Source organism: Temnothorax curvispinosus, unplaced genomic scaffold (assembly GCF_003070985.1).
Source record: "Temnothorax curvispinosus isolate PA1 unplaced genomic scaffold, ASM307098v1 QBEX01010932.1, whole genome shotgun sequence".
Lineage (NCBI taxonomy): Eukaryota > Metazoa > Arthropoda > Insecta > Hymenoptera > Formicidae > Temnothorax > Temnothorax curvispinosus.
This window is the reverse complement of record NW_020220712.1, coordinates 421,197-438,425: the sequence shown is the minus strand read 5'-3', so window position 1 is coordinate 438,425 and position 17,229 is coordinate 421,197. Positions and strand designations below refer to the sequence as shown.

The following is a 17,229-nucleotide window of genomic DNA, read 5'->3' as shown; positions in this document are numbered from 1 at the left end:
TTTATTCTTTATCTATAGAATTTCACATTTTAAAAATTATCGTTAATTATTATAAATTTCACATAAATGTGAAGGTTTGAATCAACGCTCAAATAATAGTTTCTTGCTTGCAAAATTTGACATTTATCTAAAAATTAAAATTATAAAATTACGATTATATTTTTCAAAATTATGAGATACAAAATTCGTAATAATTTTGAAGAATGTAATCTTAATTTTGTAATTTTAATTATCGTAATTCGTTATTAATTGGAATACGCAAGATGGAAGCGCGGCCGCCGCGGCCAGAATATCCCCTCCAGCTGGCTAGTTCGGACACGAACCATTAGCACGGACGCAAACCATGTGCGGTTACCGAGCGATACGACGTAGTTGAGTTGCACTTTCTCAGGCGGCGCGTCGGAAAATGCAACACAGCAACACACGAAAAAGGCTGGGATGGCCTCTCAGGTTTCTCTCTGGTACTTCTGGTAGTACTAATTTCGAAAGCGAATATATACTAGCGGTAGTGTGTATGTACAGGGGCTTTCGACTTTCGACTTTCGACTTCGACGGTCCCACAAAAAAGGCCGGGATCCGGGATGGCTTCTTTCATCAGGCTTCTCTGCTTCTCTCTGCTTGGACTTTGATCAAACTACAATTAACTTGATCGGCGATTAATTCAGCCGACAGACGTGCTTAAACAAGTGTCTAACTGTATCACGTGCCCTTAATCTAGGCCTTTTCGTCCACCTGTTAAGCAACAAAAAATTAATAATAGTACAAATATTGCTCAAATTGATCCGATTTAAATTAATAAAGTCTTATCTCTTGAACGCAAGAAGCGCAAGCAAGTGCAGCTGAAACAGAAAGAAACACTCCCCTTCCCCGTCTATCTGTCGCGCGTTATGTCCTCTTACGGCACGTGCGGACGTCCGGACGTGCGTCGTGCGGACAGTACGTGCGAAGTGTGTGCTGTGAGGTGAACATAACCTCAAGGCGCGTCATTATGCATAATCGAGCCGCGACGGGCGGCCCGCGAGTGTTTTGAGGTCGTCGCGACGAGATCGCGCGCGTACGTCGTCGCCTCGCCGTTTGCTTAACTAAAAGAAACGGGAAGACATGACGATCGCCAGCGTCTTGCGGCGGCTGGACGTCACGAGGTTCGCCGGAGTCAGAGTGAGTTTCCCCGCTACTTTCGCCTTTTCCCTTTTCAAGCGCGGCTGTCACGACCGATCTGTCCGTGTGATTTCCATTTTTTCATTTATGGCGATCATCGATTTCTTATTTTTTCTCTCTCTCTTTTTCTTTCTTTTTCTTTTTCATCTCGGCGCACCTAAGATCGCGATCACGCGTACGTGCACCACTGTGCGTTAATATTATTCGTATTTTACATAATACTCTTTCATAACTTTGTCATTGTGCGATGCATTATTTTTAGTTTTATGTATGCAACGCATATTTTCTGACGAAGGTGTAACGCTGTGACATATTCCATTGGAGGTCGTATTTGCTTTCTTTTCATCGACCCATTTAATGCTAATCTTTTCTTACTTATCATTAAGCATTGATAAATAATTTATCAATGCCTTGATGAATTGCTCGTTCAAAGTTCTTGAGATATTTTATCAAAAGATTTTAATTTGAATTACATTTTTTTTATTAATTAATTTTTATAGATTACTTTTATTGGTACACTTATTTTATGAAAAGTACTATAATATTCATAATTACTAGGTATAATTTATTATATCATTAATACAATTTATATTAAATTGTATTTTTTTTGTAATTTGTAAAACTACATTCCTTTGTGTAACAATATGTATGAAATTTATTTAGATGTTCATGAAATTATAATTTATTAATATATTGATCACATATATTTTTAACGTTACTTTCGCACTTGTACTTGTGCCAAGATCCTGCATCTTTTGTATTCTATTTAAAGAATTTCAAGCGTTCAAATGGTACTACGTTTAGCCTTAATTAATATAGATTTGTTTTTTCTGTTCGCAGCATTTAAGTACAAAACCAAAATTTGGTTTGCTTTTCGACATTGACGGTGTCATAATACGTGGAAAACAAATACTGGCGCCGGTAAAAGAGTCTTTCAAACGACTTCAAGGGGACAATGGAAAATTTCGCGTTCCCACGCTATTCGTTACTAACAGCGGAAATTCACTGCGTAGTCAGAAAGCAGCAGAGCTGTCAAAGTGGATAGGCGCCGAAGTTACGGAGTCGCAAGTTGTCCTGGCTCACTCACCATTGCAAATGTTTGACAATCTTCATAATAAACAAGTTCTCATATCGGGTCAAGGTCCAATAACGGATATAGCCCGAGAACTGGGCTTCAAGAAGACGACAACTATAGAGGAACTAGTGAAAAACTTTCCATGCTTAGATTACATAAACCTGAAGAAAAGAAATCCGATTTGTGGTCCAATTGATCCAAATTTCCCGCAAATCGAGGGAATCTTGCTCTTAAGCGAGCCAATAAATTGGGAAACGTCGTTGCAATTAATGGTGGATCTTCTGCTTACCAACGGGATGCCCACAGGATTGCCTACTGCTATTCCGTATCCGCACATTCCAGTGTTGGCATGCAACATGGATTTGCTTTGGGCGTCGCAGGCGCCGATTCCGCGATACGGCCACGGTGCTTTCTTATTGTGTCTTGAGAACTTGTACAAGAAAGTTACAGGCAAAGACATGACATACGTTGCTCTAGTCGGAAAACCTAGTGAGATTACATATTACCATGCCAATCAAATGCTCGTTAATCACGCCAGAAGCATTGGCATTGACAATATCGACACAATTTATGCTATTGGGTGTGTATCGAACAGAAATATTTGTTAAATGCGTTAATATATTTTGTTTACATATTATATTATAATATATTATATAAAATAATTTACGCATGATTTTTACAGCGACAATATCAATACCGATATTTTCGGCGCGAACCTGTACGACAAGTATTTATCCCGTTACGAGTCCGGGGAAGGTACTAAGTCCCGTAGTCTCGAGAAACTCCTTGGAAAGAACATGAGGGATCCCAGCGCGAAGGCCTGCATTAGTATTTTAGTCGAGACTGGTGTGCATCAACGAGATTCCAAGTTTATACCCGAACACAGTCCTAGGGATTTCTTGCCGGTCGACGATGGCCTATGTAAACCGGCGTTCATCGTGAAGGACGTCGGGCAAGCTATCAATCTGGCGTTTAAAGAAGAAAAGTTTGAATAAGTTAGTGCATAATAGATAGCCTTGGGATATTCATATCCTTATATCGTCGGAGAAAAAAAGAATGAAAGAGAGAGAAAGAGACAAAGAGAGGGAATGTGCAAGATAATGTGAGTATTATAGCAAATAATCTTTTAGAAAGTGTTAGCCTTCATCATAGATGACATTTTGCAGCAGAGAAACAGAAAATAGCAGGAGAGGCTATAATACGTTATGAAAGTGTAGTATATTTAGTTTGCTCCTTTTTCAATGTCTTTCTGATTTTTTAAAACTGCCTACTTGACAAAGAAAAAAAAACGAATTTTAGCGCGTTACAGCGAACTATATTAACTATATCAATAGGAAAGAATTAGGTGAAGACGAAATAAATTCAGATTAATTTATACTGTAGATAGAACAATAAAAAGAGGATATTGCTATATTATTGTTACACACATATTGAGACGATAAATACACGTGTGTGTGTATATATATGTATATGTATACACATGTGTAAAATGGATTTTTTTTACGAATTTTAGTACATTTATGACTATTAAAATGAAACTTTGTTCAGACAACAATCTGATATGTGTCCGAGACATAATTTTATAGCTATTTAATACTGAAATTTTATTAGAGGGTTTGATACATTGTACATGAACCACCTCTAAGCACATGTGTTATTATAGATAATAATTATACCGTAGTTGTACAGTAAACTGAGCTGAATGTATTTTGTTCGCAAAGTGCACTGTGCTCTACGCCTCTCTTAGTCAAAAGCAATGCAAGATATGCAAAGTGATACGTATAACGCTCCTATAGTGAGTAAATAATAGGCATAATTTTGATTCAATTGCTCTTAAAACTCGCAGCTAACATACACTACGTTCCGAGCATTATATGCAAAAGTATAATCTATACTAAAAGTAACATATAGATTATACTTCATAATATTTCGGTTTTTTTTCTTCATATTATATATGTATAGTATAATCAGGTCTAGTCTTGAAATGCAGCTTGTTAGCGAATGTGAGTAAAAAAAAAGAGAGTATAGAGAAAGACTTTTGTTGCTGCAACAGACCAAGATTAAGAGAGATTGTTGCCTTTGGTCGTGAAAATAAATGTACTAAAATGAATGAATTCGAAACAATTGACGAGAATTTATTCTGCGAAATTATATCGTTAATTTTTGAAAGCAAAGTCTGGTGTATGTAAAATTTATAAAAGATCGTTTTAAAGAATTGTAGGATTCGCTTCTCAATTTTGAAGATCTGAAATTTAATTCTATAGAGTAAATTCCTGTCCATTCTTCTCTCGATTCATTTATTTCTTTTTGCACAAGATCTCGAAATGTGTAAATAATATTTTAGGAACAAATTGTTCAATGATTAATTAATGATTAATAACGATTTGAAAATTAATTGATTCTAAACTGAAATACTTATCCTTAAAGTGCCATTCATGCGTGCTGAGACAGCTTGTATATAAAAGTTGCATGAATCAATGACAAGCTAATCCGAAGATAAAAGCGCACGTTTATATTTTGTACTTGCCCTTATATAGCGCAATTTTGACACAATGATAAAATCAGATATAATCACCAACAATGCGTTAATGTCCGTCGAGACAAAGACTGACCAGTTAAATAGGGTTTAAATGAACATCGTGAACAAACCGGCTTATCATTCATTTGCGACAATGAGGTATCGTGCAACGGTCAAAGTGCTACAACGATCACATGCTAATAAAAGTTCTGCCTCTGTCGCCAGCATCACTTAATAGTTAACGAAAAAAAGAGATACATTATACTAAATACAAACACATACATACAATACATACACACATATATAATCTTTAATTATTTTCTAAAATCATTATATATATTTATTTACGTTTAAATATAAATATATATTGAAAATTATAAAATTTTTATATATTTTTATATATGTATATGTATATTATATACGTATGGAATACAGTAGCGGATCTTGATGTCGATAATGGGAGAGGCAAAATTATTCGGTAAAATTATTTGGTTTGATATTTTTCTTAATATATCACGCTTAGTTTTTACTCCAGAATCAACGACGAGAACGTGGTGAAACTTCTGGTTCTGCTTTAACGTTTAATCCATTCTTTCCCAGATTTTTTAAACAGATTCAGCAAAACTTATTTTTTTTTTATTTCGAAGGAGGGAGGTTATCTCCCCCTCAGGATCCACCAGTGTATATATATAAATTAATACTTATACATATTAATAAATTGATACCATACACATTAATAATTACACATATTTCTCCTATTCACAAACATGGATAATACATACTTTAGTGTGGTGTATCTCTCTTATATTCAAGACAGTTATTATATGTGTAGAAAGTAATGCGTTTTATCGAGGGCAATATATCAATATTATATCTCCTAATTATATCAAATGTAGAATTCTCATGATGTAGACTCTGTGACTTTTATGGAGCAAATTAGAATTTATTTTAATAAATCACAGGTTGGTTTATTTCTCCCACCGCCTTTGTGATCCTCAAAGAAATTCCGTGAAATATCGTTTTAAATTTAAACGTATACACGTTAGATACGTTTAATTTCTTCAAAACTTGCGATCGGTATTCATCTCGTGTAAACCCTACTTTGTACGATGCACAATTTGCACGCTGGCCTTGTCAGCAGCATATAATTATTCATGCCACAGACAACACGACGGCTGGGTCTCATGACCCTTGAGCTGAGCCATCAAACGTTCGATTAAATAATTCGATTGCAATCAATTTGGCAACGATTCGGGCGGCCTAAGTAAGTTTATACGGCATAAGTAAGTCCGTTCCCCAACCTGATATCAACCATGAAAATTAGAAGCCGTAACGGTTAATTCAATTCATTCAAATGCAAAATTTTATTTCTGCGAAATTTCGATTTCATATTCTTGCAACTTAGAAATAAGAACGAAAAATGATACTTATAAATTAATAAATATCAAATATCACATTTTAAGAAAAGTTTTTCAAGAAATTTTTTAGAAAATAAAAAAAAAAAAATTATTTGACACTATTCAATTAATAAATCATCTTACGAGAACAATAGAACTAGTTATAATATTAACTTTTAGTAGTCATATAATTCTATTTAATGTTCATATAAAATTGGAAATTATGATTCATGAAAATAAGGACACTGTGAGCCATAAAGGATAGAAAGATTTTTTTTTATTCGACAACTTTGTTAGTTTAGCTAATTAAAACAGATACCCGTACACGCGACCTACATTTTATTATTAACGGTTTACACACTTTATACTGACAGGTTTTTAGTGTTCCAGATTGAGAGCTGCGTGGAAGTATCATAATATATCGCGTTCTTCTCGGACAGAACTGGCATAACCGGCATGACCAGCTTAATCCCGATACGACGATCCGATTAGTATATTACTTTCTAAACTCTAATCTGAACACAGCTCATCGTTATACAAGTAGCATATATTTATTCTATATGTTGTCAATTGATCTTACGTAAATTTTCACAGTTATCGCATACATAGAAATAATTTTTAGTTTATGTGTTATAATATTTAATTATATCATTTAATTATTAATTAATTAATAATTTAATTTTTTATTATATTTTCGTATCTACTGATAAAATATAAAAGGCAGTAACAAAACTCCGCGAATTAAAACTAAATAGATTCTATTGTCAATATCTATACTTTACTAAATTGCATATTGTTTCAGTAGCATGTCACATTTTCAAGTTAAAACGAACAACTCAATTTAATAGTCACACTGTCACTGAAATAGATAACAAATGTGTTTTGCGACTGGCAAACAAAAAAGATATCGCTTTGAAATATTCAATGAGTTATACACATGCGCAAATTTCTATCGAAATTAAAACTGTTGCGATAAATATTATTACTTTTTATTACGATAAATTTTCCTGCATAGATCACGACTTTTATTTTTTTCTTTTTAATACGCACGTTGCATAATGTATAAAAGAATGCACTCTGAAACTTGTATGACATATTTTCCAGCAGACGCGACAACTTGAACGTTTATATATATAGCAATTCCAGCGAGCGATGCCGGATTAGCAATTTAACAACAAGGTCAATTACGTTAGCCTGAACTAATATATTAATAAGCTCGTAAATTAGACGGGCGTCCGTACGCGATAAAAAGCGTAGGTTGCAACGCGCGTTTGAGATTAGAATTCGAAGTCGTTCCAGTCGCGCTTCGCATTCAGCTGCATCGCTGCATCGCAGGGTGGAGAGGTAAATCACACTTCTGTTTCGTCTCTGCCAACGAATAACTCAATTATTCATGATCCGCAGATCTTTGCAAAACGAGGGACGTCGCATTTACGCAAGAGAAAAAATAATTAATATTGTAGGAGCGATAATTAGTTCCTTCTTCCCTTCGATTTATCTTTATCCGACGAACAGGTGCAACGATGATTGAAACGCGAAAGTTTAGTTCTCACGAAGATTTCACACTATCTCGTGCTTCCTTCTTTTCCTTTTCTTAAAAAAAAAAAGAGATATCCGCGTTCGGTTTCCGGGGATGATGGATAATGTGGGAAATGTTCGTTGCGCCAGGAACAGTAAACAATGTACGCACAGTATGTGTTTTAATTAACGCGAGTGTGTATTATGTATAATTTTTGTATATTAGATACATGTTATATATATATACACAGTGTTTGATGCAGTAACATCGGCAAGTCTGGCTTGCCTTTCGCTATTTAATTCTTCTAAATTTAACCCGGAAGAGCAGCCTTAGTAGTTTTTATCTTTCCTCCTTTTTATTTTAGCGCACAGCAACTGATGACTTGCGACAGACAGGAGGGAGACGTAGGTCTTTTTTTTTATTAGACGTGAGTCTTGCATAATGCACTAATGACACATCGCGAGAACGCTCGCGTGTCATTAGATTTGTGTTACAGTGATCGCGTACAGTAGCGCGGAGATAATATGAGTCGCGCGTGCAAAACGTCGTTTTTCTACTGTTTTCCGCCGGAAGCGATCATTTAAATGTATGGAAATTAAAATATCTGCTTAAAACCTTCCTTTTCGATTGAGATAAATTACTCTGAAACGCATGTTTTATTTTTAATTCGCGTTAAAATTACAACGCATTGCTTCTGTTTAATTGTACGTTGCAATTCGTATGGCGTAATTTAATTGCTTTACAAAGTTATGCAGTTTTCGATATTCTTGAAACGTTACATTTACGTGGCGTTTTTAAGAACGTTATACATATATATGAGATCTATTCAAAAAGTTCCCAAGAACTTTATAATTTTTGGTGATTTACTTACAACTTATTCAGTCCTATTTCCTTCGAAATACGTTCTTTCTCGATTGATGATACTCTTAACGCCATTTCTACTTCTGGAAACAGTCTCTGTACGCGTTTTTCAGGCTCACGTAATTCCGCCTGCGAATTTTCTTTGACGTCTTCAATTGTGTCGAATCTTCGGTCTTTCAACGTGGATTTCAATTTTAAGAAAAGAAATAAGTCCACGAGAGTCAGGTCGTGAGTAGAAAGGGTGAGGAAACACAATCATCTTTGTTTGGTGCAGAAGTGACGAATCAGCAGCGATTGCGTGTGCGATCGCGTTGTGGTGAAAGAACTATGAATTGTCTTTCTACAATTCAGGCTTTTTTTCTTCTGACATTTTTTCGACGTGGCTTTCGTAAACTTTCTCCTTTTAAAAATAAAATCCGTGAAAGGCTAAAGGATCGACATTTGAAGACATTCGCAGACGAATGAGGTTGAGAATAAGTTGTAATACCCCCAAAAATTATAAAGACAAAGTTCGAGAAGTTTTTGAACAGATCTCGTGCATATATGTTCACACTATCGTACTTGATCAACATGACCAGTCTCCGCTCAAATGCAATTACGTGATTATGTCTACAAAGCACACGCGATTTTAAGAGTATTACCTTTAGCATAATTTAAGTACAAAAATTCTTATTCTCGCCGTGCGTTTATTCCAAAACGCGGCGAGAATTACCTTACTTTAAATTAGACGTAACGTCGCATTAAATAAACGAATCTCAGAATCAAACGATCACATCTGATTGTCGTTGAGTGAAATGGAAGTGCAAGATGATGCGCAGACATAAAGAGTCCGTATATATTTTAATATCAAAAATATAAAATGTATAAATAGTTTGAATACTAAAAATATTTCAAATTTTTACATTTATCGTTACTTGAATTACTAATGCAACTCTCTCAATGCCGAACGGGCTACTTTTTCACGCGTTATCCGGCACGAGTTACTCATTTAGCATCAGGACATCCTTGATTCTAGCATCCGTCTAGCTTCGCGTCTCGGGAATTCCTACCGGAGTAACATTCCATCGCTCTCTGCAGTCTTTCGAGGTATTCTTGCAGAGCGTCCTCTTGATTCAAATCCCTCGCGTCGTCGGAGCGCGAGATGGACCGCTTTTGCACGAGGGCGGAGAGCATCAGGGTCACCACTGGTAGCGTCATGCCCAGCAAGAAGGTCGGCGTCATGATATTTCTCAGGCCGTGCTTTTTGAAGCCGCGATAGAGCTCCGACCAGATGCCGTCGTTCTGCTCCTCCTTATACTTGCCTATCTTCCCATACAGATACGGCCGGATTTTACCGGTCGCGGCGATGTAATTGTAATAGTGAGGATCGTAGGACTGCGCGTACAACTGCGAATAATAGACGTCCTTCTGGGAGGGCGGCTGATCAGCGTCGGGGAACCAGGCGCTCGCGTCCTCGTAGGGAACCGGTGGGTTACTGAGGATGGGCGGTCCTCGATGGAAACCCGGTGGTTTTGTGTAGATCACCTCCACCGGACCCACCGGACCCTTGGCCTTGAAAGGAACTGAGATATCCAGAAGGCGATTATAATTTTATTAAACGGAAGAAAGTTATATAATTTATTCGCGACATATTATTATCTAACAATAAGTGTATTCTACATGTGTCTATTTTGCAACATGCGTAAATGCTGACGGAGTGAAAATAGTATGCGCTATACGTCGCTTTTGAAAGGAAAAGTTATCAGTTGATCGTGTAGTTAATCATCTCATCTATATATATGCCGTGTCTAAAAATGCTGACTTTCGAATAAGTGAATTATGATATATGATCGAAGATGAACTCGGATTCTCACATTAGCTGTATTTATGTAGATTTAATTCATGAACGTATAAATCAATTTAAAAAAAGAGATGATATATTGCCATGAAGTGTTTATTCGGTCTTTCTTTCTGCATAAATCCATTCAAAATATATGACGTAACGTGCATTCTTGCAGCATCAAGTTAAAGGTCATACTTCTACCAGACCAATGTTCACGCATTTAAAGCGAATATTTTTAGACGTGAGGCAGAATAACTTGAATAATAATAACGCGATTTTGGTGTAAATAAAGAACCATTATTTCTCAGGAAAAAAAATGTGAATAATAGATGCCCGATAAGGTCTTCCATCGAGGAGACAAAACTTTTTTACGTCACAACTCGTAAAAAAATTGTTATTCTCTCGTGTTGAAGATTACTTGTAATATCTCGTCGAACAATCTATCATGCGTTTCCTCTCTGAGATATGTTTTCTCACCTGCAATTGGTCCTTGGTACAATGCCGGTGCTATCCTTGATTGTGCAAAGGGGTACGGTTTTCCGCGTATTCTTCTCATTCTTTCCCGCCACATCGCCGGCGTTATCATGTCGTTCCTAGCTTGGAAGGCAGGCACGAGTGGCACTGGCTGCAGCATCTTCTGTCCCAGGACAACTCCCGCGGGTGTTCTGATCACGGGCTGTACCGCCTGTACCACGGATGGTTGTCTCACGTAGCCATAAGTCTGGTCAGCAGACGGCAATAATTGTTGCCGTAGATCAGCCTGCGGCACTATCTTAACCTGGTCCACTTGCGATGTCAGTTGCACTTGTTGCTGGTTCACCTGAGGGACCAGCAACTGTTGCTGTTGTTCAACGTGAGAGATCAGTTGAGGTTGAGGTTGAGGGTTGAGAGGCTCGATCGGCTTCGATGATTCCTGACCGATGATCGCGTCCGAAGATCGTAATTGAGCCTCCGGCGACTGTTGACTGCGGAGATAGTGATCGAGAGACAAGCGAGATTCCGCGGGTGTCCTGGAGTTCAAGAACGTGTTCAGCGCGACCTCCGCTTGGCTGATCGGCGAATTCCCGGAAGAGTCTTGGAACTGCCGAGCGGACGTGTCCGATTGGAGAGTCTGGACCGAAGACGAAATCTGTGATTTAAGAAGATCATTGGTTTCCGCCTCTTGCTGTGAGCGCCCATCGCTTTCGGGCTCTGCAACGGGATACAGCTTCTGAGGACGGGACGAGACCACGGGGTTGGACACGTCAATTGAGACGTCATTTTTCCTGGCAGACCTCTCGGAAAGATTGCTTTCCTCCGCGATATACTCGGTGAACTCCGTGTATGGATTTCCCTCGTAGTTGAGCTGGCCCTTCGCCAGGTCGATCGCGAGCACGAGGAGGATTGCGAGCCTGATCATGATTCTGGAAAGGAAAGATAAAGATAATTTGAAATGTCGGAGACGGCAAAATGCGAGAAATCTAATAGTAGTTTCGTCGCCAAATTTGCTATAACGGGTATCTCTAACCGTTATTATATCTCGGCGAGACTTTGTTAGCGACGAAATTTCTCATAGTAAATTTTAACGACGACATTTCTCGGTCAAGAAAGGCGGCAGTCCGACTGCCGCTATTCTAGCGGAACGTGGGATTTTTAGTCATAACGGGAGAGGGAAGAAATGGTGCTCGCGGGATGCAGCTTCGCGAGTACATAATGACGATTGTCTTTAAATGCCCGCGTTCCTTTCGATCGCTGTGCTTTTACTCGTCGCGTAAGAACGATGTAAGTGGAACGGGACGGGAGAATGTCTCTCCTCGCGGCAATTTCGCCAAAGTCCTTTGCCATTATTTGCGGCGGCTATCATTTAACAACCGGATTCGACAGATGCGACCACTCGAAGAGATAGATCGAGGACCGTAAACATGCATTATGATGCGCTACATGCATTCATAAATCGTTGACGGCGTGACACTTTCGTCGGTCACGAGGCGAAGAGCGACTAACAAAATGCACGATTTCAATGACTTGCGAGAATTTAATTAACCCTGATTTGCCCTGATGTCTCATTTTGTCAAACTTTTATGAGACTCGTAAAATTTAGCGGATGTTTAAAATTCTATCAGATTTCTAATAACGAAATTATACACCGGAGCTCTGGAATATTAAGATGATGTTACAGAAAAAAACCAGACGTGAAATTAACATTGCGTATCGCGTGGATTTTTAAAATGATGGAAACATTCGGTCAGGAAGTCGAGATACGAGGCATCGAAAGTACTCGCGACCCCGAAACGGAAGGGAAAAGCCGTTCCGTTTCACGAGAGAGTGACGAACAACACGAGCATGTTAGTCACGTGCGTACTGGCCCACACCTCGACAAGAGAGAGTATTTGGGCCTCAAGTTTATCCGATGCGACGTGCTCGAGCATATGCGACTGCTGCGTCATGTTAGAGAGCGCGATATGTGCTCTTTTTTTACTCTTCCGCTCGATTATCCGCTACTTTATATTTAATAAAGGTAGTTAAAGATTTCTGACTCGACAAATCTCTATCGATTTCTCTATTTTTCGCTCGATTTATTCCTCTACCTTGTTGACGATGTTGAGAAGTGCGGCATTATTCACGACATCATTTACATTGTCGAGAATTACCTACTTTTTCCGAATCTGGACGTGCGCCGTTAGCAAAACATGACAATTGCAAGTTGCCTCGCGACAAATCCGCTAATTGTTCGCTAAATCAGCCAAGTCATTATAGCACATGTGCATGTGTAAAAACTTTCAGTCATCTTATTCGATTCTACTTAATAACTGTTCGGACAGCAGAAATATCTAAAAGATATAAAAGAGACGTAGAGACCAATCTCTAACACAAGAATTAATCTCTTCCCAAACACCGATTCAATTATGCCTTCTTTTGCAACCCAAGATCAATCTATTTTAATTTTTAAATACATTTATTATTATTGCGCATTAATAATTCAGTTTTACTGTTACAAATAACGACAGGAGAAGATAAGCTTTCTGCGCGAGTGTCCGTTTGTAAATTGGTTTCTGACATTCTGACGCAAATCGTTCTGCGACTTTATGGTCATTCCTAGCGCCGATTCCTGTTCCATCGGTTGTTTCACGGCTTTCTAAAACCGTTAATTCTATTGGGAATTCAGTGTACGACCGAAATTCAATGCACCCATATCCACTTGAATTATTACGATTGACCTCAAATTCGATCGGGCGTCTCTCGATAGGCAACATATCGAGAGACATTCCATTCATTCACCCTACTTTCGATCTAAGGTCGAGTCTGTGATTATAAATAACACCAAATAACTCTTCAATTATCAATAGCCATATCCGTGAATATTTAATATTTCATTTCCGTCTGATTGACATTAAAAGCAATATTATGTCTTGTGATGGATTGAAACATTTATTTAGCTAGACATATCATGTGTCTCATTGCTTTAATTTATTCGTCTTATTTGAAATTCAATGGATGACAAAAATATTATTAATACAGAAAGAGAAATTAAATGATAAAGCGAATATTAAGAGATATTAAGAAACGCGCTAAATTGCGATTGTGAATATTTTACGTAACTTTGCGTATTTTCTGTAATGATTGGAATATTCCGATTGCAAAAAATTCATATTGTTTTTTTAATTCTCAGATCTCCGATTCTCATGAACAATCCTGACACGTAACACGTTGGCATAATTAATGCCACGTACTCGTTATATCATTATAATTATGATTGCATTACATCGCATTTTTTATTGTATTATTAATTATTAAATTAGAAGTTAATTTTCTCACACAGTTCCTGGAATAAGCACGAGCGAGTTATCAATTCCACTTCACTACATTTATTCCTGATGTGGAAGCTCTCGGATATGCACTCGATTTATCTGGCACGCTCTTCATACACTATATTCTACATTCAGAAAAAATAACGTCACTACTACACGGTTCATTGACGATCGCAGGGCGTGAAATAATTTCCAAACTTATTCGAATATTTTTTGCAGATTACGATTGATAAAGAATTAATCATCCAAATTTTTTTAACAAAAATTCAAACTTTACATACGATATGCGCATATTTTATTTCTTTTAACCCACTGAGATACGTGTATATGTATATGACGTTGGAGTGGTCATTTATATACGATAAATGAGCACAATTGATGAGAGGTATCCGAATATCTGATTTATTTGAGAATTCTCGGAATTAATGCTCGATTTTTCTTTAGCTTAGGACGATAATTCGTTTCGCGACCGGCCGATCAGCCCGTTGATCGTTGGACTTGACCAGCTCGGCCGAACGAACGTACCTTCGCCCTTCTTGATCGCGACCGCGCGCGAGAAAACGACAAGTCCCATCGGTTGGTGCGGCACCAGGAGTACTGAGATGCCGCGCCGGGACCAACCGGCCGGGAAAGGCATTCACTTCGCTCCGGGAGAGAACTCCCTACCTTGACACCTTGGCCGCGTCGGCAATCGCTGGTTTACCTCATAAATTACCTAGCCGCTCGTCCGTAGGAGGACCGGTTCCGATCGGGCCAAAACGAAGGAACCGGGAGAGTCATCGGATATCCCCAAAACATTCCAAGGTTAACCGACCGGCCGGTCGACCAGCTAGTATTTCCGGAAAAGGATGCTGGTGAGAGCGGCAATCCGTGCAGTAGGCGATGATAGTTTATTTACATATTATCTATGCAGATGATAATGCGATCGCGAAGGCCATCTTCGCGATTTCTTCCTTCTCTAGACGATAGTTCCTTTTCAGGAGAAAGGAATGAATAAAAAAGGGGGAAGGAGAAAAAAAAGAGAATATTTCCAAGGTTGAAATAAGAAATTTGCCATTTTATTAACCTAAATTAGATTAATCGGATCCATCAATTGTTAGATCTTGATCCGCTCTTCTATAGAGATTCGACAGAATTGACCTAAATTTCATTTTCACGAGATTAAGATGGACTCTAATACTGTGTCACGCACTGTATCTTTCGATTATTACCGCAGGATTTGCATAATAGGATGAGCGAGTGCCGCGGCATAAGAATGAAGTTCAGTTATTCGTCGATCACCGCGCGCAGGTTCCTCGAAATTGACTAGGCCGATCTTCCACGATCTTGACGATCTAACGATCGTTCTCCGAGTCAATAGGGCGTAACGTGATAATCGCGCCTTCGGATCGATTCGCTCTGACTGACGAAGAGCACGGGAAGCTGGATGAGTGCAGTGTGCCGCGAGATCCGGTCGACGGCGGTGCCGTGAAGCGCACGATCGTTGCGCAAGGACAAAACGGTCGCAGACGAATTGTTTGCCGAAGGTCGCGAGTCGGATAACGGTCCTCCTGCCTCCACGGCTAAAGACCTACTTAGGGGCACGGAGCTCGAACGCAATTCGCTTATTTGACCCCCCCCTGAAGCCAGGCTCAGGCGGACCCGGTTGACCCGGCGAGATTTGTTTAGCCTCCATAAACGTCGTGAACGGGGACAGATGCGAATTATCGTCACCGATGCAGGTGTCCTCGTATTAATGGGACTTCACCGCATAGGGACAAGATATTACCCACGCGTGCGAAATGTTTTGCAGCGAAGTGTCAGGGATGCTGCTATTTGCGGTGGCTTCTCGAAGACTGAAAATCTGCATATCTGCATAATATGCATATTTTTGGATATGCGTTTCTGTAGCTTAATCCAGAGATTAAATTGTATTTTTCTGTGAAGAATTATATTCTTCTACGTTGTAATCTGAGAATGATGTAATGTACAAAACGGTCTTTTAAATATTGAGAAAAGTCATCGTCGATATTATGCGACTGAATTTTAGTTTGCCAGAATTGTCTATGACCTTTCTTATTTGATCGATAATTACTCAATCAATAATTACTCGAAGATCATACGTACATTTCTCTGGAGAAATATATGTATATAATTCTCGAATCATTATTGAGCTGGTAAAAGAAACTAAAGGTCTCGACTAAATTTGAGGAGAAGAAATCACGTATGTGATATGACAGAAATAAGACATGTTCTACAAATTTTTGTCTTAACTTTTAAACTCTTAAACCCTATCTCTACGTTTATGTATGCTAAATTACACGCGTTGCTGAATAAGTATGTTCCATCGAAGATAAACACATTCTTCTTCTTCCTGGAAAATAGCAATAGATAAAGATCGTTCTCCGTTCTTTTTGTTCGAAGGTGATTTTATTCCGCTTCCTATCTCCGTTTTTTCCTTTTTTTCTCACGCGCGTGCAATTTGCAGAATGAAATGTAATCTGCAGAAAATCTTTCAGCGTGCACAATTAATAAGAAATCGAAATTTCAGCCTCTTCCCTCGCCGGAAGGAGTCAAACAATTTGCCAGATGCGAGAGAATTGTTTCCTGCAAGGGTGCGATCTATATAAGTGATTGATTAACTATTAAGTGTACCAGGTCGAGGCGCGCTTGAAAGCCAGCCAGCTCGACAATGTCGAAAGGCAGCAGAAACAAATCGCTGAAGTTACCGTTCGTCAATCCCGTGATGCTCATCGCCGTGCGGCCTCGGCGGATCGCCGCGGTGCCGGCACCTGGACCAAAATGCGATAGTCCGCTTTAAAGTCTGAACGAGAGATTTTAAAGAGGCCGTGCCGTATACCTCAAAACACATTGCGCTACAGTCAAACATAATATATTCCAATCGGTCGCCCAACATCGCGATTGAGACTAATACTAATCCGACCCTGACTTTAATGTTTCCGCTGATTACCAGTCCGAGGTAAACTTCACGGACAGTCGCACTTGAACGATACGCGTGTCTATTTGGAGCCAGCTGCGAACAATATTATCACGTGGCAAAAACAAGATCTCGAACTTCAAGATGACAATCTCGCGCTCGCTCATCGATATA

At 38.7% G+C, this 17,229-nt stretch overlaps 2 protein-coding genes across 2 annotated transcripts; one reads left to right on the top strand and one right to left on the bottom strand.

The window, feature by feature from the left end:
• The first annotated feature begins 348 nt into the window (after positions 1 to 348).
• Positions 349 to 5,708, top strand: LOC112460926 (haloacid dehalogenase-like hydrolase domain-containing 5). Its single transcript, XM_025025872.1, has 3 exons — positions 349 to 1,158; positions 1,999 to 2,813; positions 2,916 to 5,708. Exons 1-3 carry the CDS (start codon positions 1,102 to 1,104, stop codon positions 3,226 to 3,228), a joined length of 1,185 nt encoding a protein of 394 aa, XP_024881640.1. The 5' UTR covers positions 349 to 1,101; the 3' UTR covers positions 3,229 to 5,708.
• A 2,046-nt stretch (positions 5,709 to 7,754) lies between these two features.
• LOC112460920 lies at positions 7,755 to 15,363 on the bottom strand. Its single transcript, XM_025025860.1, has 3 exons — positions 14,664 to 15,363; positions 10,769 to 11,753; positions 7,755 to 10,112 (listed from the first exon to the last, which is right to left on the bottom strand). The coding sequence occupies exons 2-3, from the start codon at positions 11,747 to 11,749 to the stop codon at positions 9,540 to 9,542; spliced, it is 1,554 nt and encodes a 517-aa protein (XP_024881628.1). The 5' UTR covers positions 11,750 to 11,753; positions 14,664 to 15,363; the 3' UTR covers positions 7,755 to 9,539.
• Between the last annotated feature and the right edge of the window lie 1,866 nt (positions 15,364 to 17,229).

Coding starts and splice junctions, on each gene's coding strand:
- LOC112460926 (XM_025025872.1), top strand. CDS start 1,102: ATGACGATCGCCAGCGTCTTGCGGCGGCTGGACGTCACGAGGTTCGCC. Junction 1,159..1,998: donor CGAGGTTCGCCGGAGTCAGA/GTGAGTTTCCCC, acceptor TTCTGTTCGCAG/CATTTAAGTACAAAACCAAA. Junction 2,814..2,915: donor GACACAATTTATGCTATTGG/GTGTGTATCGAA, acceptor TGATTTTTACAG/CGACAATATCAATACCGATA.
- LOC112460920 (XM_025025860.1), bottom strand. CDS start 11,749: ATGATCAGGCTCGCAATCCTCCTCGTGCTCGCGATCGACCTGGCGAAG. Junction 10,113..10,768: donor TGTTCGACGAGATATTACAA/GTAATCTTCAAC, acceptor TAATAAAATTAT/AATCGCCTTCTGGATATCTC.